General features: G+C 39.2%; 10 protein-coding genes across 10 annotated transcripts; 4 read left to right on the top strand and 6 right to left on the bottom strand.

The window, feature by feature from the left end:
- Positions 1-628: 628 nt before the first annotated feature.
- RO3G_15653 (di-trans,poly-cis-decaprenylcistransferase) lies at positions 629-1,616 on the top strand (the record flags this gene model as incomplete). Its single annotated transcript, XM_067670237.1, has 4 exons — positions 629-811; positions 903-1,045; positions 1,095-1,211; positions 1,265-1,616. 4 exons carry the CDS (start codon positions 629-631, stop codon positions 1,614-1,616), a joined length of 795 nt encoding a protein of 264 aa, XP_067526338.1.
- A 26-nt stretch (positions 1,617-1,642) lies between these two features.
- On the bottom strand, positions 1,643-2,833 carry RO3G_15652 (uncharacterized protein; the record flags this gene model as incomplete). The annotated part of the gene is made up of 1 exon (XM_067670236.1): positions 1,643-2,833. One exon carries the CDS (start codon positions 2,831-2,833, stop codon positions 1,643-1,645), a length of 1,191 nt encoding a protein of 396 aa, XP_067526337.1.
- A 714-nt stretch (positions 2,834-3,547) lies between these two features.
- On the top strand, positions 3,548-5,060 carry RO3G_15651 (uncharacterized protein; the record flags this gene model as incomplete). Its single annotated transcript, XM_067670235.1, has 6 exons — positions 3,548-3,578; positions 3,650-3,864; positions 3,927-4,013; positions 4,068-4,610; positions 4,673-4,859; positions 4,924-5,060. The coding sequence occupies 6 exons, from the start codon at positions 3,548-3,550 to the stop codon at positions 5,058-5,060; spliced, it is 1,200 nt and encodes a 399-aa protein (XP_067526336.1).
- Positions 5,061-5,200: 140 nt separating this feature from the next.
- On the bottom strand, positions 5,201-6,661 carry RO3G_15650 (uncharacterized protein; the record flags this gene model as incomplete). The annotated part of the gene is made up of 1 exon (XM_067670234.1): positions 5,201-6,661. The coding sequence occupies one exon, from the start codon at positions 6,659-6,661 to the stop codon at positions 5,201-5,203; it is 1,461 nt and encodes a 486-aa protein (XP_067526335.1).
- A 1,142-nt stretch (positions 6,662-7,803) lies between these two features.
- On the bottom strand, positions 7,804-8,983 carry RO3G_15649 (uncharacterized protein; the record flags this gene model as incomplete). Its single annotated transcript, XM_067670233.1, has 3 exons — positions 7,804-8,220; positions 8,272-8,431; positions 8,490-8,983. 3 exons carry the CDS (start codon positions 8,981-8,983, stop codon positions 7,804-7,806), a joined length of 1,071 nt encoding a protein of 356 aa, XP_067526334.1.
- Positions 8,984-9,679: 696 nt separating this feature from the next.
- RO3G_15648 (uncharacterized protein) lies at positions 9,680-10,405 on the bottom strand (the record flags this gene model as incomplete). Its single annotated transcript, XM_067670232.1, has 1 exon — positions 9,680-10,405. One exon carries the CDS (start codon positions 10,403-10,405, stop codon positions 9,680-9,682), a length of 726 nt encoding a protein of 241 aa, XP_067526333.1.
- Positions 10,406-12,683: 2,278 nt separating this feature from the next.
- Positions 12,684-13,209, top strand: RO3G_15647 (uncharacterized protein; the record flags this gene model as incomplete). Its single annotated transcript, XM_067670231.1, has 2 exons — positions 12,684-12,716; positions 12,760-13,209. 2 exons carry the CDS (start codon positions 12,684-12,686, stop codon positions 13,207-13,209), a joined length of 483 nt encoding a protein of 160 aa, XP_067526332.1.
- A 369-nt stretch (positions 13,210-13,578) lies between these two features.
- RO3G_15646 (uncharacterized protein) lies at positions 13,579-15,050 on the bottom strand (the record flags this gene model as incomplete). Its single annotated transcript, XM_067670230.1, has 4 exons — positions 13,579-13,952; positions 13,996-14,206; positions 14,258-14,444; positions 14,512-15,050. 4 exons carry the CDS (start codon positions 15,048-15,050, stop codon positions 13,579-13,581), a joined length of 1,311 nt encoding a protein of 436 aa, XP_067526331.1.
- Positions 15,051-16,160: 1,110 nt separating this feature from the next.
- RO3G_15645 (uncharacterized protein) lies at positions 16,161-17,016 on the bottom strand (the record flags this gene model as incomplete). Its single annotated transcript, XM_067670229.1, has 4 exons — positions 16,161-16,456; positions 16,526-16,664; positions 16,758-16,795; positions 16,893-17,016. The coding sequence occupies 4 exons, from the start codon at positions 17,014-17,016 to the stop codon at positions 16,161-16,163; spliced, it is 597 nt and encodes a 198-aa protein (XP_067526330.1).
- Positions 17,017-17,863: 847 nt separating this feature from the next.
- On the top strand, positions 17,864-22,275 carry RO3G_15644 (uncharacterized protein; the record flags this gene model as incomplete). The annotated part of the gene is made up of 4 exons (XM_067670228.1): positions 17,864-17,972; positions 18,034-18,242; positions 18,295-21,569; positions 21,606-22,275. The coding sequence occupies 4 exons, from the start codon at positions 17,864-17,866 to the stop codon at positions 22,273-22,275; spliced, it is 4,263 nt and encodes a 1,420-aa protein (XP_067526329.1).
- Between the last annotated feature and the right edge of the window lie 10 nt (positions 22,276-22,285).

Here is a 22,285-nt window from a genome sequence, read left to right as displayed (position 1 = left end):
ATATATGCCGAAGCAAGTTTGCAGTTCGTTTGACGTGCAAGACAAGCAATAGAAAGCCATGTATAATAGAGGTTTACACTGCTCAATTAGCTCCAATCCCCAAGTTAAAAAAAAAAAAAAAAAAAAAAAAAAAATAAAGTTTGTCAAATAAAAGGGGTTTCCATCCTAGGTAGATCGTATATCCCATACATATTTAGATTTCTTGTTCTGAACCCATAGATTGGAATAACGAGGTACCAAAGCTGATCTCTTTCGGTTGCTTACGTGCAATATTATGTTTGCAATACATGTATGAATGAAGCATTCTATATTTTTAAGAATCCTTGAAGGCTTTTCAGAATCATTATACGTTGAACATCAAATATAACTTTTGAATCTATCTCAAAATGATTCTTTCTATACGCAATATTTCTCTTTTTTGATTATGCTCTACAGTTTATACAATGAGAAATATCAAATAAATTAAAGCACAAACTCGCAAGCTGCTTTAATTTATCCTTTTTATACATCCACTTTTTATTGGTTGAAAAATATGTCTGGTATTGAATACCTCTGTTCATTTTTTCCCTCTTTTGGGTTTTTTTTTTTTTTTTTTTTTTTTTTCTCTCGTCTGTTACAGAAAAATAACATGGCATCACTCATCAACTATTGTTGCAACTTTTTTGAACAATTCACATTATCAGTGCTACGTAGAGGCAAAATACCCCGCCATGTTGGATTTATTTTAGACGGTAATAGACGATTTGCAAGAAAAGCAGGAGCAACTTCAACTAAGTTTGGACATTATGAAGGATTTAAACAGTTAGAAAAAGTAAGAGCAAAAAAGCCCTTTGTAAAGCTGAATAGGCTAATGTGTATACGCAGGTGTTAGATATATGCATGCAATCGGGTATTCAATTTAGCATCCTGCCAAGACATTTTTTGATTTTTTGTTTATTGGTAAAGTGTATGCTTTCAGTATCGATAATTTCAATCGATCCAAAGATGAAGTGGATTATTTGATGCAACTCTTTCGGGAAGCATTCGATGGATTTTGTGAACAAAAGTAAACTACAAAAAGAGAAAAAGAATAAGTTTTTAATATATTCAAAAAGCGCATTTGTTCATGAATATGAAATCAAAGTGAAATTCATTGGCAATTTGAGTTTATTGCCAATAGACGTACGAGAAGTAGCAAATAAAGTGATGGAAGAAACCAAACATTATGACAAGTAAGCATACCAGAGCTTAGGAAAGAGAATTAGAATTAAATTGTAGTTTGTAGACGTATATTTAACGTGTGCTGTCCTTATACATCAAGTGATGAAATGACTACAGCTATGAGGAACACGATGAAATTAGTAAAAGAAGGCAAAATCTCAGTGGATGAGATCAATGATGAGACAATACAAAGTCAGCTATTTACAGCTGATTGTCCACCTCTGGATATTATTGTGAGGACATCGGGCGAAATAAGACTAAGCGACTTTCTATTGTGGCAAGCAAGTGATGGTTGCCAAATACAATTTGTGAATTGTTATTGGCCAGAATTTTCATTTTGGAAATTATTACCTGTTATATTAGAATATCAAATATATTCTGATCATCAACAACAAGTCAAGGAGAATAGATATTAATTTTTATTATAAATAAATTTTTTTTTCTAGGCTTTGCACAAATCAACCTGATCCAACATTGCAATGGAGGCACCCAAGCACCAACCAGTTTCTGCTCCTCTAATCTTTTTTGCTGTACGTATTAAGCGATCAGATGGAATGTCATAACCAAATCTTAATAAGTTATAGATATAACTTAAATTTAAACAGTAATCAGGCTCATCAGCCAATTGTTCAAGTGCCTCTGGCATATGTTGAAATGGTTTTGTTTCACCATTACACACACGATCAGCCAATTCACCCAATTCCTTCACTGAGAATTCCAAAGGCATACCCAGCGGTTGAGTCAGATCATAAAAATAGGAAAATACATAAAGGTCTCTGTTCTTGAAGGTCTCTGTTAATGGAGGTTGATAAACACCATCAAATGCACATGGACTTGTTCCACAGAGCTTATCCTTATTGAACACCTTTTCAACAATGTTTCTGCAGGCAGCATGTCCAGCACCGGTACCGGCCAATGTCACTGTTGCATTTTCGTATTCAAAAGACTCTTCGTGTCCATCAGGTAAGCAAGGATGATGTACTTTATCAGCATGTTTTCCTTTTCCTTTCCACATATCAACCATCTGTTTTTTAATTCTCTTTCTAGCTTCATTAAGACCATAGCCAAGATAAGAGTGTTGATATAAAGTATATGCATCATTTTGATAATCCAATCTATACTTGTGATCCCCTTCAGACATCGAATCTGAATTGGTAAATGTCGGCTCAAACACAATTTGTGTTGAAGCACCGCCCAAATCAAAGATAGCCGCAGATTGTCCATCGTTTTTCAATTTACCCAACAAATAGTTGACAGTGATCCATGCATACACTCCTTCATCTTTACCGTCCATGATCTCGATGCCATTATCACCTGCTATAGGGAAAGGATACTTCTGAAGATAGTTTCGTACAGACCTGAGAATCGCATCACTTTTTTCACGCCCCAACAAACGAAGACCAGCTGTGGCCTTGACAGCGATCGGTGTACAGCTTTGCTTTTCCAGAGGGACACTCTTGACAGCGACCTCCAAAAGCTCGGTAAGAGAACGAGCGGCTGCATCAGGATCATCTTTGTAAGAGGATAAACCAGGACTCAACATCTGAAATACTTCATTTTCTAAGACGGGTTCATTACATACACTGAATGTGTAAACATGAACTCTGGAACCTGATGAACCAGCATCAATCATAACAGCATATTCTGTTGAAATCTGACCGTCTTTTGTAGCTTTACAACTTGCTTTTTGTTCTTTAGGTTGTTCTTTTTTACTAAGATCTGAAATAACAAGAAAGATTAGTGTCTACAAGAAATTTTTTCATTAGATGATTACTATTTTCATAAAAGGTATGAGCTGAAGAAGATGCAGAGTTAGATGAAGGGCTGTAGATTAACCAAAGAAATGTAATAAAGAAGAGAGCTCCTAATCCACATTTCCAGAAAAGAGGTTTTGTGGTTCTTATTGAAGCAATCATTGAGCCAGAAGAAAAGAGAAACTAAAAGAGAATGATTCTAGATGCAATTTAAATTTTTAATTTAAAAAAATGCGCCAATCCTTTTTCTTCTTTTCCGCAAATCATTTTTTCTTGAACTGTACACACTGTTTATCTGTACACAGGTAGTAAAAAGCATCTTTACTTCAATATTCTATTACTGCAACAACAAGATTGTTTTTCGACATACATGTTTCAATGCCTCCCCACCAGTTGTAGGTACCTTAATAGACATGAAAAAGTACCAGTGTCATAAATTCGGGTCCCTCTGAATCATGTAAAGAGCGCAAGGGGTGTCCTTAATTCAAAGAGCGCAAGGGGCGTCCTTAATTCAAAGAGCGAAAAAAACTGATCTTTTCAGTTTTTGGCTTAATTTTTTCGTCCTCTTTCTTTCTATTTGCTTTAAACTTTAAATGTCTGCCTTAAGCCATTTCAAATATTCGGGTGAAGTAAAATGAAGAAAAAAAAAAAAAAAAAAAAAAAACAAAATTTGGAATTCAATAATTCAAAAATAGAAGTTAACATTCTATTAGTGGGTGATGCATTCGACTCTTTTCGAACGATACGTGTGCCAGCCAAAGATGGATTGAGCGGACAAAGTGTCCAATTGGAGTACACTCACCAAAAAGTAATTGGAAATGGCTCATTTGGTGTTGTATATCACATAAAATTGTCTCATAACAATGAAGATGCAGCCATTAAGAAAGTGTTACAAGACAGACGATACAAAGTAAACAAATTTAAAAAAGAGACACGTTAGATAATGTTTTTTTATTGTTATTATTTATTTAGAATCGAGAACTGGAAATAATGCGATTGATGCATCACCCTAATGTTTGTGGATTAAAGGCTTATTTTTATACTCAAGGAGACAGCAAGGTTAGAAATAGATGATAGAAATGAAAAGATAGAGATTTATTATTTTATACATAGAAAGATGAAGTCTATCTTAACCTAGTGATGGAATATGTACCAGAGACAGTCTATCGTGTATGTCGACACTATACCAAAATAAAGCAAGGAGTTCCTATGTTGATTGTCAAGCTTTACATGTACCAACTCTTTCGCTCACTTGCTTACTCTCATACCTTGGGCATCTGTCACAGAGATATCAAACCACAAAATCTCCTTGTGAATCCAGTCACGGGTGAACTGAAATTATGCGATTTTGGTAGCGCCAAGGTGCTAGTAGAAGGTGGAACGAATGTAGCTTACATTTGTTCACGTTATTACAGAGCCCCTGAACTGATTTTTGGGGCCTGTCAATATACTTTTAGTATAGATATCTGGTCCTCTGCTTGTGTTATGGGTGAGTTGTTGCTAGGTCAACCTTTGTTTCCAGGTGAAAGTGGAATAGACCAATTGGTTGAAATCATAAAGGTCTTGGGTACACCAACAAAGGAGGAAGTCCTGATCATGAATCCAAATTATACTGAACACAAATTTCCAACGATTAAGCCTCACTCCTTAGCAAAAGTAGGTTGCACGCATGCACTCTTACATTTTTTTTTAAAAAAAAAAAATTGACTTTAAAATAGATTTTTAGATCACGAACGCCACCTGAAGCGATTGATTTATTATCACACATTTTACAGTATGATCCTAGAAAGAGATTGACGGCAAGCGAAGCTATGGTTCACCCATTTTTTGATGAGCTTCGTAACCCAGAAACAAAAATGGCAAATGGACGAGACTTACCTGAGCTGTTTAATTTTACAAGAGAAGGTAGAAATACATGATAAAGGATGGTAAATCCTTTTTTTTCTGTTCTTAATATTGCTTTCTTTAGAACTATCTATTAGACCTGATCTGATACATAAACTTGTTCCAGTGCACTATAAAGAAAAGTTGATGCAATCCGGGCTTGATATTGATAATTTTACACCTATCCTTTTAAAAGATTTATGTTTGAAAGTATCAGATTAGAGAGAAAGAGAAAGAGAGAGAAAGAGAGAGAGAGAGAGAGAGAGACAGAGAAAGAGAGAGAGAGGATAAGAAAAGCATAAAAAGGGGAATATTTTTATGAAAACAATAATAAAATAGTTGCAATATAAATCATGATTCTTTTACTTGTTTCCGAAAGCTGCATTAAGCAAGGCAATTTCAGCAGAGATGGATGCGGTAAATCGGTCTATAATGTCCTGTAATTCTTTTGAGGTAGTATTAGATAATTCAGTGCTCGTAACCTTTGTCTCTTGCTTTTCTTTTTCAGCCTGTTTCTTTTCGGCTGTCGTCTCCTTCTCAGCCTCTCTTTCTTTTCTTTCTTGTTCTACTTTCCTTCTTTGTTGTATTTCTCTTTCTTTTTCTTCTTCTCTTCTTTGTCGTGCTTCCCTTTCTTTCTCGGCTTCTCTTTTCCTTTTCGCTTCACGATCTTTTTCTTCTTCCCTTTTCCTTTTTGCCTCATGTTCTTTTTCTTCTCTTCTTTTCTGTGCTTCACGCTCTTGATCGTATCCTCTTCTTCGTTCTTCGTCATCATGCCCTCTTCTTCTTGAGTCATCATAAAAGCTTCTTTCCCTATCATAATCTTTTCTCACTTCATCATAATGTTCCCTTCTTCTAATCTTATCATCGTAATCTCTCCTCCTCTGATTCTCTTGTTGCAGCGCAAACCTTCTCTGCTCCTCTCGGTCAGAGACCACACTCTCTCTGTCTGACTGACTTCGACTATCCAAGCTGGTACTTCTGCTGTGCTGTCTTTCTCTTTCAACGCGAGCAATCGCCTGCTCTGCTCTCGATCTCTTTCCTTGATCTCTACTGACGCTCTCAACACTTTCCTCCCTTCTTCTCTTCTGAGCCTTCAGAATCAATTCATCGTCTCTTGATGCTCTTGACTCTGATCTTTTCATCTCTTCAGACCCATTTGCCCTCACATGCTCATGCCGCAGCTTTCCCTGCGGTTGTGTGAGTAGTTGTTGTATCTTTTGGGTAACCACTTGCGGCAGCCTTCTAGCCCCTTCTGGATTCTTTTTAGTCGCCTCTTGCTGCTTTGGCTGATTCTTTTTGGCTTCTTGAGCCTTTTTGGCTTCTTGAGCCTTCTTGGCTTCTTGAGCTTTCTTGGCTTCTTGAACTTTCTTGGCCTTGTTGGCCATATTTTTTTGTTTTCCGCGTAGCTGCTGTTCTTGAACGTCCTCCCAAGGTACACCAAGCTTTGTAAACCTGTGCTGCTTTCTATCCATCATCACATCCGTCACGATATACCACATGGTATCCTCACGAAAGGGTTCTTGCTTCATGTAGTTTGCCGTGTTGGATTGACGCTGGATGTTCTCAAGATACCTGATGACCATGAGCAGTGTGTGATCACTTTCAAATGTAGACGGATTGTAATCAGACACCGAGAGAACATTGTAAGGCTGATGAATTACAGAGGCTTGACGGTTGGTAAGGAAGATGGTATTGGTCGCATCATAACCAATCAGCTCTTGCCAAACCAATCGAAGATCCTTTGCGGGCTTCTGTAGATTCAAAAGGTTTTTACCCTTCAGTTCCTGTGATTGATCCCAGACGAATTTGGGCTTGGAGAACATGTTAGAGATGACTTCCCGTAGATTCCGGGGAAAGTTGCTCCAGAGAGCCACCTCAAAATGTTCACTCAAGTAACTCAAAAGTCGATCGTAGTAAGGCCGAGCGTAAAAGCCCTTGTTCGCACCAGTTTTGGAAAATATGGTTTTGTCAAAATCGACCACAACAAGCTGTCGTTGTTCTTGTCGCTCTACTTGAATCGTTGGTTGATTGGAAATTTTAAGATAGCCTTCATCTAAATTGCTGTCAGTTGCATTCATCGAATTAGGAACAAAAAAAAAAAAAAAAAATGAAATAGACGGACTAAAAATTTAAGCATCACACTATCTCTAAAAACGGTAGTTGCCCTCTCTTGTGTATTTTACAAGTTTAAAAGCCCTTGCATATTTTGTTGACTCTATCTCATACGAAGGAATGTATGCCTTAATTTTTGCTAAACCTATTCAATAAAGTACTGTCCTCTTGAAAAAAATAAGATGAGTGATTAATTTACTTCAAAAAGAAGCGGGCTCTATAATCCATGATGGAAATTGGCAAAAAAAAAATGCCACTTATGCATACGTCATGATATGATAGACAGTCCGAGGACCATCATAAAAACAGAGACCATTTTCAAATGGACTGGTTCAAAAAGACTGTCAACAGTGTGTGGGGTTTTAGGAGAAAGAGCCTGATACGATTGGATATTCAGCAAGCTCTGCAAAATGAGTATGCATCGCGTTCTTTCCAACATCGGATGGAAAGCATATCCAAACGTGCTTGGATAACAGCAACATCACTAGACGCTCATTTCTCTTTCAAAAAAGAGGTGGGTAGGGGCATCAGAAATACGCATCATTTGTTGTTTAAAAAAAAAAAGAAAGAGCCTGAAAGCAGGCTTGTTGTCTTTTTTTTTTTTAAACTTGAATGTGTCAAGAAGGATCCAAGTTTGTCTTTATTGATCCCAGCATAACCGATTTAAACCATCTGTCCTACATCACACGTGCGCAAGAAGAACGAAACTTTAGAGAACTGCTGCCGATTGTAGCGACCGTTTTGGTGGCTAACGAACAGGTTGCGTTATCGAAACAGGATCAAAAGGAGCAAGAAGAGGACTGTCCAAGTTTTTCTTCTTGGCTTGTGTCGGATGAAGAAAAATAAGGCTTTATTATGTATGTATCAATAAACCCGTGTTTTCATCCGTTTGATCTCTCTGGTTTCTTTTACATAACCGCTTCATCTTTGTCCACCATTTTCTCTTGAGGGAGTAATCCACTGCTTCGTCCAGCGAAGAATGACTTGATTTCAAAAAAGGGTGCGAATCGTCGGATTGCATCGATCGCACCGCGCTCAGTTTGGGTGAATCGGGCAAGGTGATGGAGGGTTGAATGGAGATCACGAGTACACCACAGACCAAGAGAAAGATGCCGAAAAGGACAGCTATGATTTGCCACCAAAACAGTCGATCCCACTGATTGTAATAGACAAGTCCGTTAAAGAGGCAAGAGACATTGAAGGAACAAAAGTTTAAGGGGACAAGGATGATGGTGTCACATAATTTAACACCTCGGTTCAAGTAATACAACTAGAACACGGTGAGTGCTTTTAAGCTTTGTATGATCTGCTGCTTGTTTACCTGTAAGATGGCTGTGAATACCAATGCAAATAAAATAACCCAAGTGAGCGGATAGATGAATTGATTGTCATGATGAACGACTGTTAACAACAAGAGTTCAAGTCCACTTTTAGCAAACAGCATGGCTTGGCTACTAATATTAGCCCCTAATACACCATAGCTATAGAATGGACAGTCAATCATCACACACACACAGAGAGAGAGATTCTGCTGTTTACCTTATACCAAGATACATTTTCAAATCCGGAGAATAAAACATTGGTTTCGTTTTTAAAAGATATTCCATTAGATGTGTGATTAATAATCCCAAAAAGGTAAATGTTTCCAGTAGGGTAAAATAAACGATAAAAGAGGGTCGTTTGTAAAGTTGAATGAGGTCCTCTAGACTGTGATTCGGTTCAGGCACCACTGCAAATCCAGCAATCAAGATGGCACCAGTGACAATCAAACCGGTTCCGATCGTTGTCCGTTGACTGAACGGGTCACCTAAGACCCACTTGGCAAAGAGAGCGTTGAAGACTAATCCAATGGCACCCACAGGAGCCAAGATGACAATCGGTAAATAGCCAATGGTACATGTGGATGCTACCAAGTTGGAAATGGTATAAATTAAAAAACCAGAAACCCAGAGAGGTCGTTTATAAAGTGGAATAGAATTATCAGTGATGAGATGTGATTTTCTTTGAATGGAAATGCCAAAAGCTTGAGTCATGCTGGCAATTAACGCAATCGTCAAGGGGCCCCAAACAGCATCTTGTATTGGCATTGATGTATAAAAAAGAAAAGAATAAAAAAAAAAGGGAGAACAAAAAAAAAAAAAAAAAAAAAAAAATAGGTTTAAAAATAATTTCTATACTAATTTATGCTGTTGATGAGGATATAGTTTAAGCCAACAAGGACAACATCCTGTAGGCTATCTCTAGTCCATTTAAAATTCCATCCTTTTGCCAAGAGAAACAGTTCAAGGGAGATACTAAATTAACTTTTTGTTGTCGTGATGACAACAGGATCCTCGTTCTTTCCCCCCTCCTTTCGGTGCTATTTGCAGATCCAGCCCAATTCACCTCTCCCTTCATGTCCTTTATATTATTTTTAGTTTGTTTAAAATCAAAAGGATACACGGAATATGATTTAATAAATTGAAACCAATTAATCTATTTGCTTTGATTAAAATTCACTTTTATGCTTATGGGCTGAGTTCATTCAACTTTTCAGCCTTTTTTTTTATTACTTTATTGACCCTAAGGAAAAAGAAAAACTGTCAGCCCTCTTTCTTTCTCTCTTTTCTTGAAACCATATTGTAAATCTTGTGTTTTTTTAAAAGAAAAAAAAAAAAAAAAAAAAGTCAATCAGTCTAGAGAAGACGCTTAAAGTCTACTAGAGTAAAGGAAAAAAGATACAAATAAAATCAATTTATTTCAAATACAAGTGGAGACACTTTGCGACAAGTTCCACGTATAAAAACATCTTTTCTTCTCGGAAGAAACCCTCTGGGCTTTAAAGGACTTAGTAATTTACGTGAACGCATCATGTTGAGTTCAGCAGAAATGATTCTTAAATGATCTGAATTGGATCTTGTGTCTCTGGTATAAGTATTGGTCAGAGGATTAAATCTTGGTTGTGTTGTTGCTTCTGATCGTCGACGGTGTTTTAAAGGTAGTTTGGATGGTGAGGGTGGTTGCTGCTGCGGTGAAATAAGAAGAGATTTCTTTAATTTGGCTATTGTCTCATTCCATAATTCTTGATCTGTGTTGGCCAGTAGAGGTGGTGAGGTGGTGATTGTACAAGATTGTGTGGTGGTCAGTGACCGACCGAACAAGACATTTTGTTTTGTTATTTCACTGAGAGAAGGAGGTGGCATATGTAAAGGCAAGACATGAGTAAGAAAGAAATCATCTGTGGATAAAAGCTCTTGTTCATCTGGTAGTGATTCTTTACTGTCAACCATGATCCAATCCTCAATATGAGACATCCGTCGTCTCATCGTTGGCTCTTTCTTCTTTTTACGTTTTGTGGGTGGTGGGATATCTCCGTAGGGTTTATTGATTGTTTGAGCGGCTAATTGTTTAATCATTTCTTTATAAGATAATTCTTTAGAATTGATGATGGTTGATGTATTGACAATAGCAGGCATTTTCTTTATGAAAAAGGAAAAGAAAAAAAAAAATAAAAAAAAAAAAAGAGAGAGTCTATTTTGCTCTTTATTTTGTGTCTCAATTTTTATTTTTTTTATTTCCGGTTTCTTGCCATAGAATGACATGAACCTGTTTTATAGATTCATCCTACAGTAAATACAGAAAGAGTTTCATTCTTCTTATTATACCTCTGCACCTGTATTTATTAAACACCTCATTTCATTCTGAATACGCGAGACCCAGTCAAAGGTCCTTCATTATTGCCACGTGAGTCAATTGTGTAACTTGAGTCTTCAAACTCTATACAGGGGCACAAGCCATCTCTCACTCTCACTCACTCTCTCTCTCTTCCTTTCTTTCTTTCCCTCTTCTTTTTATTACTTCTGACACGGATAGAATAAAAACAAGAAAAATAAAAAAGAGAAAGAGAGAGAAAATCAGATAGTTTGTTTATGTAAACATCGGACTATAAAAAAGTGCTTTAGATGATCTTCTTTTTTTCTTTTTTTTCAAATAGGGTTCTTGTCAATAGAAAAAGAGAAGAAAGATGAGTGTGTGTGTGTAGATCAAAAAGAGAAAATGAAATGAAACTTTTATTAAAATGAATAAACTATGATTTTAAAAAGATATTCTTAATTGAAATATGCAATACACATTGAAATAAACTTCTTTTTCTACTTCAATGTCATCAAATGCATAACAAAACTTGAGTCTCCGATAAAATACACATTTTATAAACATTCGAGATTTCATTTGGCTTCAATCCTGTGTGCCAGATCGAACCTATACACTTTTTGCGCGCGCGTTTTAAAAAATAAATAGAAGGACAGTCATCCTACAGAAAAAAAAAAAATAAACTTTAACCTTTTTTAGTGACCCTGTCTTACTTTTCATCATCACTGCACAGACAAGGTGGTGATGTTAAGACTTTCTGGTTGGTTTTGATGAGACTACTTCTTTTTACAAGTAGACCTATGACTATGTTCCCGTTTCGGAGATGAACAAGAACACTGATAAAAAGGGAGGGAACTCGCATATTTTGAAACCTGGATTTTTTTTTAGACATGTCAAGGAGTTAAGGGTTCTCACTCACACTCACATTCTCGCTTTTTTTTTTTTTGATACGAGTTATTTATTGCTATAAAAAGAAGGTATTTGTTACTCAAATTATCAATGCATCATCTTTTTTTTTTTTGGCGGGCTAAATAATAAGCGTTTTCTTTCCTAAAAAGTGGTTCCGAAACCATATTAGACTAACGACATCTAAAAGAGTTTCAATATAAACAAAAAAAAAAAAAAAAAAAGCTATTTTTTACATGTGAAATGTCTGTGTCCCAACAAAACATAGTTTTTTTTTTCTTTTTACTTTTTTTCTTTTTCTTTTAAACAAAAGAAGGATCAAATCGTATGAAATGACGCGACATTCATCAACAGCTCACATAAAACACGCTTCTTTCGTGTTTTCTTTTCTTCAATGTCTCTTTTTTATTGAAAAATAAAAGTGTTCCGGAAGTATAAGTCGGAATTGAAATCAAAACCTTGAGCACGGATATTCCGAGAAAGGGGATAAACAAAAAAGCTGCGTTTGACAGAAAGTGCAATGAAAACATGTTTTAAAGTTGTTTTTTTTTTTATTTTTTTTTTTTTATTTATTATTTATTCAACAAACTTTTTCTTTTTTCTTTATCTTTTTTTTTTTTTTTTTTTTTTTTTTTTTTTTTTTTTTTTCCCCCTTTTCCCAATCCCTTACCCCCCCCCTCTTTTTCCCTTTCCCCCCCCCGTTCAAAAACCCTTTTCAATTTTTTTTTTTTTCATTGTCTACAGTTCCCAACCCAAAAGAAGAAAAACCATATGTCCACATTATTCCCTAATATCCACTTCTCGCTGCCTTCTCCTCCTTTATCCAATCAGCGATCCAATCTACTGGATGATAATGTAGAACTAAGACCCTTTTTATTAAATAAATCACCAAAAAAGGATGATTATTACTACTTGCCACCTATTCAACACGTCCTGACACCTTCTTCTAGTCCATCCAGTGAAGAATTAGATTTCACACCTTCGCGTAAAAACTCAATAGCTTCCCTGCTCAACACAGAACCAACACCTGTGATCAAAAGAGGAAGACCAAGACAAGGCATCGTCAAACGAAAGACAAATCATGCCGATTTCTTGCCTCGCGCCACAAAAGGACTACGCCATTTTAGTAAGCAAGTATGTGATAAAGTGGCTCAAAAGAAAATAACCACTTACAATGAAGTGGCAGATGAATTGGCCATGGATATTCAAACATCCTTGGGCACAACCAATGTAAGTTCTCTTCATTCTCTTTCCTTTTACTTATCCTCAGCAGAAGCATAGTTACGATCAAAAGAATATAAGACGTCGAGTCTATGATGCGCTCAATGTTCTTATGGCCATGAACATTATCACCAAAGACAAAAAGGTCATCAAATGGCTTGGTATTCCAGAATGCTACAAGTCAACCAGTGATGATCTGCTGTTGAAAGAGATAAGAAAAGAACAAGAAAGACAGGTTGATTTGATGAACTCTTTGGATTTATTACGTGGTGTAGTAAAAGATAAAATGTCAAAACATGTACATATTCGTAACATCATTTGGAGAAATCAACAACAACCTTCGACAGATAGAATCGATTTACCTTTTTTTATCATTCAATGTCCACCTCAACATGACATTCAGTCAAATCAACACTCAGCTGTCGTCTCATTCATCAGTGATCAACAACCATCACAAGTCATTATCGAAGACACTGAAGTATTGAGACATTTAAATGCGTAAAATCAATTCTATTTCTCATCTTTTTGTAAAATTCCTTTCTATGCTCCCCTCCCTCCTTTCTCTTTCTCTATACATATTCTTTCATGCTTATGACACGCTCCTCCCTCTTTCCTTGTTTACATCCTTTTTTTTTAAAAAAAAATTTATAAATGCATTTATGAATAATAAAATATCTCCATTTTTTATAAGGTTGATCAACCCTTTACATATAAATAGTATACTTTTTTACTATAAAATATAAACATATGATTTCACAAGTCAAAAACCAAAAAAAAAGGGGGGGGGGGAGGGAAACTCTTTTTACACACATGAATTTGAATAGTTTACAATTTTTTTTTTTTTTTTTTTTTTTTTTTTTTTTTTTTTTTTTCAATCCATAAAGAATCCATTTCTTGTCAAAGCCGATTCCAAATGTTTGGGTACTTCTTCTTCTTTCTTTTTATCCATCTTTTTTGATGTCATACCACCCATTTGCTTGAGATAATCCACAATCTTTTTATTTCCAGTCGATTTAGCCAAATCATAGGGTGTGCTCACTTTCTTTGTCAGATACGCATTCACATCACTTTTGTATTTCTCTACCAACAACTTCACCACCTCCAACTGACCTGCACGAGAGGCCCAGTGAAGGGGTGTCTCGCCTCGGTTGTCAAGGCTGTCTACAGAGAGCTGACAGGTTCGGATGATGTAAGCCACAAGGTCTGTATGACCTGATGCGGAGGCATAGTGTAAAGCATTGGCACCTAGACAACCTTCAGCACAAGAAAGCATGACAGCCTCACTTACCTTCACCATCTGTTTCCTGATTCAATACGTCTTGGGTGTGGTGAATGATGTATTCCACCAATGACAGATGACCCTCTTCGGCTGCTACATGCAGTACCGTCTTTTTCTTGATCCCTTCACCTCTCGCAGACATCAAATCCCCACCTGCCTGAACCAGTCTTTGAAGTCCGGCAAGCCAACCCACCTTGGCTGCCAAGTAACAGGGCGAGACCTAGACAGACATCAGGCCTCACATCCTCTCTCTCTTGTATTCTTCATTTACCTTGTCTTCCTCTGTCTGACCGAGTGAGATGACATTCGGATTGGCTCCTTGCTGTAAGAGTAAATCAAGCGGACGAGGTGCTTTGATGACAATCAACGCATGAATCATACCATAACCATACTTGACAGCATGAGACGAGGCTGACTGTTTGGCTGTATTCGGTGATCCACCTCGACGTAAGAAATTGCTAAATGACCTCATCAGTTTTCCTTTTCCCCCTCTTCTCCTTTTTTTTTTTTTTTTTTTTTCCTTACCTGATTATCTTCTCTACCGTCACATCACTACTCCCTTGACTTTTAGCAATCGTATCCCAAAGTGCATCCGATCCACCAAATCCCAACGGATCCGACTTGCGCTGCTGAATGATCGAATTTCCCGTCTGATAGACCGAGGAGCGTTGAGAGGACATTTTGGCTGAATACACACTTCCTTCAGTACTCTGACTTGAATTGGCACTGAATAAACTCGTGCCTGAATTATTGCGTTGTCTTTCATAAAACACTTCAGAATCATCTTCACACTTCTTTTTATAAAACTGCATCTCTCGTACAGCCTTCTCATATCTCTTTTGACTTTCGTGCACAATCAACTTTAGTTCTTCGTTTTCTTGATAAAGTGTGTCCGATCTTTGTGAAAGTAGACTGACGATACGTTGATGGTCTTTTTGGATCGATTGATATTCTTCTTGCAGAGAGAGTCGAAGGGCTGTGTCTTTGACTTGATTGATCAATTGACTCGTCTTGTCTTCTTCTTCACTGGGTGTTAAGTAATTATTGATAGCTGATAAATACATTTATAAAATAAATAAATAATAATAAATAATAAAAAAAAAGGGAACAAAAACGTGTATGACCATCTTTTTTTAAATCATTCATAAGACCGATAGCCTCTTGATTGAATATGGAAATCGCATCATTTTTCCCTTCTCCTCTCTCTCTCTCTCTTTCTCTCTCTCTCTTTTTTTTTCTTTCTTTTTACTTTCTTTGCAATAGGGAGTATTCAGGAGAACAGAGGAATTTTATTGGGGAGGTCAGGGAAACGCATGATGAATTTCCTTGAAAAGTGGCAACAAGTCTCATCCTTAAATACAAATGAAACGAAAAGTATTAAAATTAATACAAATTGATTTGTGAAACCCTTATCACAGTCACTCGCTCTCTTTTTTTTTTTTTTTTTTTTCCCTCTTCTTTTTCTGCAATGAAAAAGACCATTTCAAAATATGCTCGTCCGATTGAATTCATAAAAGCAAAAGAAAAAGAAAAAGAAGTGAAGGAAAGAAAAGGGTCCAGTGGAGATGAGATTGCCTCGATTTATCAATCCATCACTTCAACCAAACCCAAAAAGACAGTGTCTGCTAATCAAGACAGTATCTGGTGTTCAAGTTGTCAACTCTCTGTTCCTCGAGCGGATCACCAACGACATATTCAAGGCACGGCACACATGGTCAGTCAGGACACAATGCCTTCAGCCGACATATTGGTCTTGAATGGCGACAATGTCGGTTTTCACATGCTACGATCGCAAGGTTGGCAATACGAACAGGGTTTAGGCAAAGAAGGACAGGGGAAGAGACACCCTGTGGCGACAGTACTCAAACGAGATCGACTCTGTCTTGGCCATAAAGATCAAAGGAGTCGTAAACGAGTGACACACAGTCATGAAGAAATCGAAAAGGAAAAAAAATGGCAACCAAAGGAGAAGGGAAAAGAGTGGGCCAGAAAGGCAAGATTGGAATCAAAAGAAAGGGTTGCTTTACTTCATTACTTGAAAGATTGATAAACATGATGTTCAGTGCAGATGTGTCCCGTACGCTGGACATAAGCGAACGATGGAGTAGAAGGGGGGGGTTAAAAGAGGATGGAAAGAGAACGAGGGGGGGGGTATAGGTGATGTTGGGTGTTTGTTAAATATCCATGTGTGGTATTTGACACTGAGATGATTTGGGTGTCATTGCTTCCAATAAAATATCTCTTATTTTAAAATATTTTCTTCTTCTCTGAACATAAAACACTTGTCTTTCTCCCAAGGGTTTGGGCTTCATGCCCTTCAATATGGCTGATATCGTCTGTGTTTCTTCATCTGAATCCACATCGTCCACTGCTGTCCCTGCTTCTTCTGGATGATTCAATTCCGAAACATGGTTGCCGGCAGATGATGATTCTTCCAACATGACCTTTAGTTGATCTTCTTTATCAGGCACTACTTGATAGATCAGTCTCTTGTCTGCATCTCATCTGAATCCTTTCGTACCTTGAGGCCTTCCTATACCTTTCTTTTGATAGACTGCAATCAAATCATTGAATGATTGACTTCGACCTGTCACTGCTCTCTTGGCTCCAACAGAATGTATTTTACAAGTAATCGCTCTCGTACATGGTTCGTTTGTCGGTGGAATAAGTACACCACACTGTCTATCCAAATTCAAAGGTGCTTTTTTTTTTTTCGAGTTATTTACTACAAGATTCTTATCGGACTACTCACCTTTCTTTCTTTGTTTTACTTTTTTCTTTGTCTTTCTTAATTCATTTGCTATTGAGTCTAGGTAGGTATGTAAGAGAGCGGAGGAGAATAAGGAGGGGTGGGAGGGGAAAGGGAGGAGAACGTTTTTTTTTTTTAAAAAAAAGCTTTATTTTACCTTCATTTTCTACCAAAGAACTTTTTTCATCATCTTCTAGTCTTTTTCTTTTTTTTAAAGAATCCAAAGGAATTTCACTTGAATCGCTTTCTTCACTATCCGTTAATTTGTGAACACTTGACATTCGACAAGATGAAAGAAAATAAAACCAAAAAAAAACATTGCAAAATAAAAACACATTCGCGTTTTTGATTGGCTTATTTCTAGCCAATAAGCAGCGGTAGTGAAGAATGAGGAGAGCAAGAGAAGAGAGGGGGGTAAAAGGTACCCCCCCCCCATGAATACGTTATTTTAAGTAACATTACTGTATCTAAGGGGGTGATAGGTAACTCATCCGCGTACAATGATATGGCAGAAATAAACTTTCTTTTTTCTTCTCAATTGATTTCTACCTTAACCTTTCAATTTTCCTTTTTTTTTTTTTTTTTTTTTTTTTCTGGTAAACAATGGGTTGTCAATCATGGATTTGTAGTTTCTGGAAACAGAATTCAACATTTCCGTCTTGTTGCTCATTCAACTGTATTACCTTGGACCGAGATCTTGAAGACTATTTTCGTCATTTTTGATCGGTCAGTCTCGGTTTTTGCTTTAGACCGGGCACTCATACGGCAGCTTTCTTTTCATGGCATGAGTACTGATGAGTTAACTTTCATTCGGGCCGTTATCATACCCGACAACAGGGTGCGGAGAATCAGACGGCATTCTGTCAAACAAAGCAATTCAATGATTATGATGGAGTAACATGTTATAAATAGACACACACACTCTCTCTCTATCTCTCTCTCTCTCTCTCCTCTCTCTCCTCTCTCTCTCTCTCTTTCTCTATTGTCTTTTTCTTTATCTCTCTCTTTTTCTCTTTCTTTTTTTTTTTTTAGTCATCTACTCTCTTTATATCTTTTCTTTCCTTACAAAGAGCAGTGCCTATGACTTTGAATCAAGATCTTCCATCTTTTGGAGGATATGCGAAAGAAATGGATCAGACCTCTTCAACAGATGAATCAACCAAGACGATCTATCAAACAAACAATCAAGAAGACGGTACCTTTGGTGAACCTACAGCCAATGCTGTTGATATTGAATGTAAGATCAAATACAGAAAGAAGAACAAGAAAAAAAAATTTTATTCTAATGACCGCTCTAGCTGCGAAACAAGAATATGTTGATCTGAAACGAGAACTATCAAGGATCAGTCGAAAATCTTCTATTCATGCCAATTCGCTTGAAGAAGGCAACGCTACCTCCAATGAATTCAATCTAGATGAGTTTTTAAACGGTCTGCGTGATGAACATGCTTCAGCAGGCCATCTGCCTAAAAATTTGGGTATTTCTTGGAAAAATTTAACAGTCAAGGTAGGGCTTGTAAAAATCAAATCCATTTCCAGACCTCATCGAGTTTGAACAGGGACAAGCAGCAGATGCCCATACGATCCCTACCGTCTTTACCTTTCTTCAATTCTGGAAGATGTTTGGCTTGGGTGTCAGCAAGAACAAAAAGGTGATCCTGAACGACCTGACGGGCCACTGCAAAGAAGGCGAAATGTTACTCGTCCTCGGTCGTCCCGGCGCAGGTTGCACAACCTTTTTAAAAGTGATGGCCAATATGCGTGGTTCATATACCGACGTGGACGGACAGGTCAGCTACGGCGGCATTGATGCCCAGACGTTCGCTAAGCGGTTCCGTGGCCAAGTCTGTTACAATGAAGAAGAAGATCAACATTACCCTACCCTCACCGCCAAACAGACCCTTCAATTTGCCCTTCGCATGAAAACACCCGGTAACCGTCTGCCGAACGAGACACGCGCTGAATTTGTGAATAAAGTACTTTATATGCTTGGCAACATGCTGGGCTTGACAAAGCAAATGAACACCATGGTCGGTAATGCCTATGTCCGTGGTCTCTCTGGCGGTGAACGCAAGCGAATGTCGATTGCTGAACAAATGACGACGTCAAGTTCGATCAACTGCTGGGATTGCTCCACGCGTGGTCTGGACGCTGCCTCTGCCCTGGATTACACTCGCTCCCTGCGTATCATGACCGACGTGCTCAAAAAGACAACGATCGCGACCTTGTACCAGGCCTCCAACAGTATCTATGCTCTATTTGATAAAGTCTTGCTGCTCGATGAGGGTCGATGCATCTATTTTGGTCCGACCGAGTTGGCGCAGTCCTATTTTGAGTCTCTTGGTTTCCACTGTCCCAAGCGTAAGAGCATCCCAGACTTTTTGACCGGTCTGTGTAATCCCAACGAACGTGAGATCCGAGAGGGTTACGAAGCGACCGCACCCCAATTTGCTCACGATTTCGAACGTCTCTATCTGCAGTCCGAGATTCACAAGCAGATGCTTTCAGACTTTGAAGCCTATGAACGATCGGTGGAGAATGAAAAACCCGGCGATCTCTTCCGACAGGCGGTGGATGCTGAACATCAAAAGCGCGCAAATAAACGAGCACCCTATACAGCCTCGTTCTACCAGCAGGTCAAGGCGCTGACCATTCGCCAATATTATCTCAACCTGACCGATATCGGTGCCCTCATCTCTCGTTACGGTACGATTCTCATCCAATCCTTGATCACCGCCTCTTGTTTTTTTAAAATGCAAGCTGATGGAGCCGGTGCCTTCTCTCGTGGTGGTGCTCTCTTTTTTGCTTTGCTCTTTAATGCCTTCATCTCACAATCTGAACTGGTTGCCTTCTTGATGGGTAGACCGATCTTGGAAAAACACAAACAGTATGCCCTCTACCGTCCCTCAGCATTTTACATTGCTCAGGTCGTCATGGACGTGCCCTATGCGGTCGTCCAGGTCTTGCTGTTTGAGATCTGTGCTTACTTTATGATGGGTCTCAAACTGACAGCGGGTGCCTTCTTTAGTTTCTTCATCATCCTCTTCTTTATCAACATGTGTATGAACGGCTTCTTCCGTTTCTTTGGATCCTCTACCTCGAGCTTCTTCTTGGCCACCCAACTCTCGGGTGTGGTCTTGATCGCCGTCACATCCTACACGGGTTACACTATCCCCTACAACAAGATGCATCCTTGGCTCTTTTGGATCTATTACATCAACCCGCTCACCTATGGCTACAAGGCGCTGCTGATCAACGAGCTTCACGGCCAGGAATACAGTTGTGAAGGCATAGGAAACGCTGTTCCCTATGGTCCTGGATACGACGACTGGAACTACAAGACGTGTACCATGGCCGGGGGTCGTCCTGGATCCAGCTTTGTCGCAGGAGATGATTACCTGAACGATTACTTGAGTTACAAGCCCGAACAGATGTGGGCTCCCGATTTCATTGTGGTCATTGCCTTCTTTTTGTTCTTCACCGCCCTGACGGCCATCATGATGGAATTCGGCGGTCTCAGCAAGGCCGGGACGGTGACCAAGTTGTACCTGCCCGGAAAGGCACCCAAGCCTCGAACGGCAGAAGAAGAGGCTGAACGTCGTCGGAAGCAGGCGAATATCAACAGTGAGATGGGCCAGGTCTCGACCGGAACCACGTTTTCTTGGCAAAACATCAATTACACCGTGCCTGTCAAGGGCGGTCAACTTCAACTCCTGAACAACGTCAGCGGTCTCGTTCGTCCCGGTCATCTCACGGCCCTCATGGGGTCCTCGGGCGCGGGCAAGACGACCCTGCTGGATGTCCTGGCACGTCGAAAGACGATCGGCAAGGTCGAAGGTCGCGTGTACTTGAACAATGAGGCGTTGATGACCGATTTCGAACGGATCACTGGGTACTGTGAACAAACCGATGTCCACCAACCTGCCGTCACGGTCCGTGAGGCCCTTCGATTCTCGGCTTACCTGCGTCAGCCCAGCGAGGTGCCCAAGGAAGAAAAGGATGCCTACGTTGAAAAGATCTTGGAACTCTTGGAAATGGAGGACATTGGTGATGCTCAGATCGGTTTGGTCGAGATGGGTTACGGTATCTCGGTTGAAGAACGCAAGCGATTGACGATCGGTATGGAATTGGTGGGTAAGCCCAAGCTGCTCTTTTTGGATGAGCCCACTTCAGGTCTGGACGCTCAATCTTCTTACAACATCATTCGCTTCATTCGTAAATTGGCAGACTCTGGATGGCCGGTGCTCTGTACCATTCACCAACCTTCTGCTATTCTCTTTGAACATTTTGATCACCTCTTGCTTTTAGTGCGTGGTGGTCGTACTGCTTACTATGGTGAGATCGGCAAGGACTCTCAGACAATGATCAATTATTTCCAGTCCAACGGTGGACCCATCTGTTCTCCTGATGCCAACCCTGCTGAATATATTCTTGAATGTGTCGGTGCCGGTACGGCTGGTAAGGCCAAGGCAGACTGGGCCGACATTTGGGAACGATCCGCAGAGGCCAAGGCCCTTGTTCAAGAACTCGAAGGCATCCATCAAGCCTCCGACCCGAACCCTACGCGAGAAGCTCAGACGTATGCGACCCCAATGTGGACCCAATTCAAGTTGGTTCACAAGCGAATGGCCCTTGCCTACTGGCGTTCACCCGAGTACAACATTGGTCGTTTCTTGAACGTGATGTTTACCGCCCTCGTCACCGGTTTCACCTATTGGAAGCTTGGTTCCTCCTCCTCTGATTTACTCAACAAGCTCTTTGCTCTCTTTGGTACCTTTATCATGGCCATGACACTCATCATCTTGGCTCAGCCCAAATTTATCACTGAACGATTGTATTTTAGAAGAGAATATGCCTCTCGTTATTACAGTTGGCTGCCCTGGGGTATCTCTGCCCTTTTGGTTGAGTTGCCTTATGTCTTTTTCTTCTCGGCTTGCTTTATGTTTGGCTTCTATTGGACCTCAGGTATGAGTTCTGCCTCTGAGGCCGCCGGTTACTTTTACATCACCTTCTCTGTGCTTGTCTGCTGGGCTGTCTCACTTGGTTTTGTGATTGCTGCATTTTCTGAATCTCCCTTGATGGCCTCAGTCATTAACCCACTGATCATGTCAATGCTCATCTTGTTTGCCGGTATGATGCAAGCACCCTCACAAATGCCTAAATTTTGGAGCTCATGGATGTACTGGCTCGATCCTTTCCACTATTACATTGAAGGCCTTGCTGTCAATGAATTGGCCAATCTAAAGGTCACTTGTACCAACGAAGATCTCATCACCTTCCAGGCACCTCCAAATACCACCTGCGGAGAATACACCAAGGCTTACTTTTCTTATGGTGCTCCTGGCTATATAGCTGATCCTCAGGCCACAGGTACCTGCGGTTACTGTGCCTATAGCTCCGGACCCGAATTTTACTCTACTCGATTTGAATGGGATGCGGCACACAAGTGGCGTAACTTTGGTATCTTGATTGCCTTTTTTGTTTTCAATTGCTTTGTCTTTTTATCGTTTGTCTATCTTCGTAGAAAGCCTAGACGATAGAGATTGCATC

Source organism: Rhizopus delemar, genomic scaffold (genome assembly GCF_000149305.1).
Source record: "Rhizopus delemar RA 99-880 supercont3.17 genomic scaffold, whole genome shotgun sequence".
NCBI classification, from domain to species: Eukaryota; Fungi; Mucoromycota; class Mucoromycetes; order Mucorales; family Rhizopodaceae; genus Rhizopus; species Rhizopus delemar.
This window is presented reverse-complemented; position numbering and strand designations above follow the sequence as displayed.